The following is a 565-nucleotide window of genomic DNA, read 5'->3' as shown; positions in this document are numbered from 1 at the left end:
GACGGTGGTCTTATCGTGTCCTGGTACCGGTCCCAGCCGGCCCGGGCGGGGGGCAGGGGGGGCCGGGGTGGGCGGTAGGGCTCGGGGGTCGGGACCGCCCGAGATAAACGTGCGCCGTCGTGGCGCCGGGACTGCCCACGCTGGTGTTCGCCGGGCCGGGTTTTCCCAGCCCGGCAGGCGACCCCCCCCCCCCCCCCACCCGCCCCGCCCCCCCCGGACCACGCCGCGCCACGCGCCGTCTACCCGGCCGATGGCCGGGGGGGGGGGGGGACACGCCGCACCCCGGCCTGCGCCAGGCAGGCCAGGCTTGTTGGGCCTGGCACCTGGGCGCCCTGGCTCTCAAGTGTCGGTGGCGTGGATGGCCCCACGGGTGACTCCGTGGGTTTGTCATACCGCCTCTCCAGCCGTCTTCGCCCCCTTTGCCGCCCCTCCTCCCCCTCCCCTCCTCTCCTGTCACGATGTCCGTCAACCCGCCCGCCAAGTTCACCGAGTACTTCACCCAGAAGCAGGAGCACTTCCAGGACCTCCTCCGCCGTGCTAGCGTGCGTTTTTTCCGGTCCCCCCC

General features: G+C 73.8%; 1 protein-coding gene across 1 annotated transcript in view; it reads left to right on the top strand.

Moving 5' to 3' along the window:
* Window positions 1-458: 458 nt before the first annotated feature.
* Window positions 459-565, top strand: part of H696_02557 (hypothetical protein) — a gene marked incomplete at both ends in the record, with an annotated part of 642 nt that continues 535 nt past the window's right edge. Inside the window, one exon of the mRNA XM_009496468.1 lies at window positions 459-542. Coding sequence (XP_009494743.1) covers window positions 459-542 — 84 coding nt within the window. The remainder of the gene's footprint in view (window positions 543-565) is intronic.

This window comes from Fonticula alba (genome assembly GCF_000388065.1).
Source record: "Fonticula alba strain ATCC 38817 unplaced genomic scaffold supercont2.4, whole genome shotgun sequence".
In the NCBI taxonomy this organism is placed as follows: domain Eukaryota; order Rotosphaerida; family Fonticulaceae; genus Fonticula; species Fonticula alba.
This window is presented reverse-complemented; position numbering and strand designations above follow the sequence as displayed.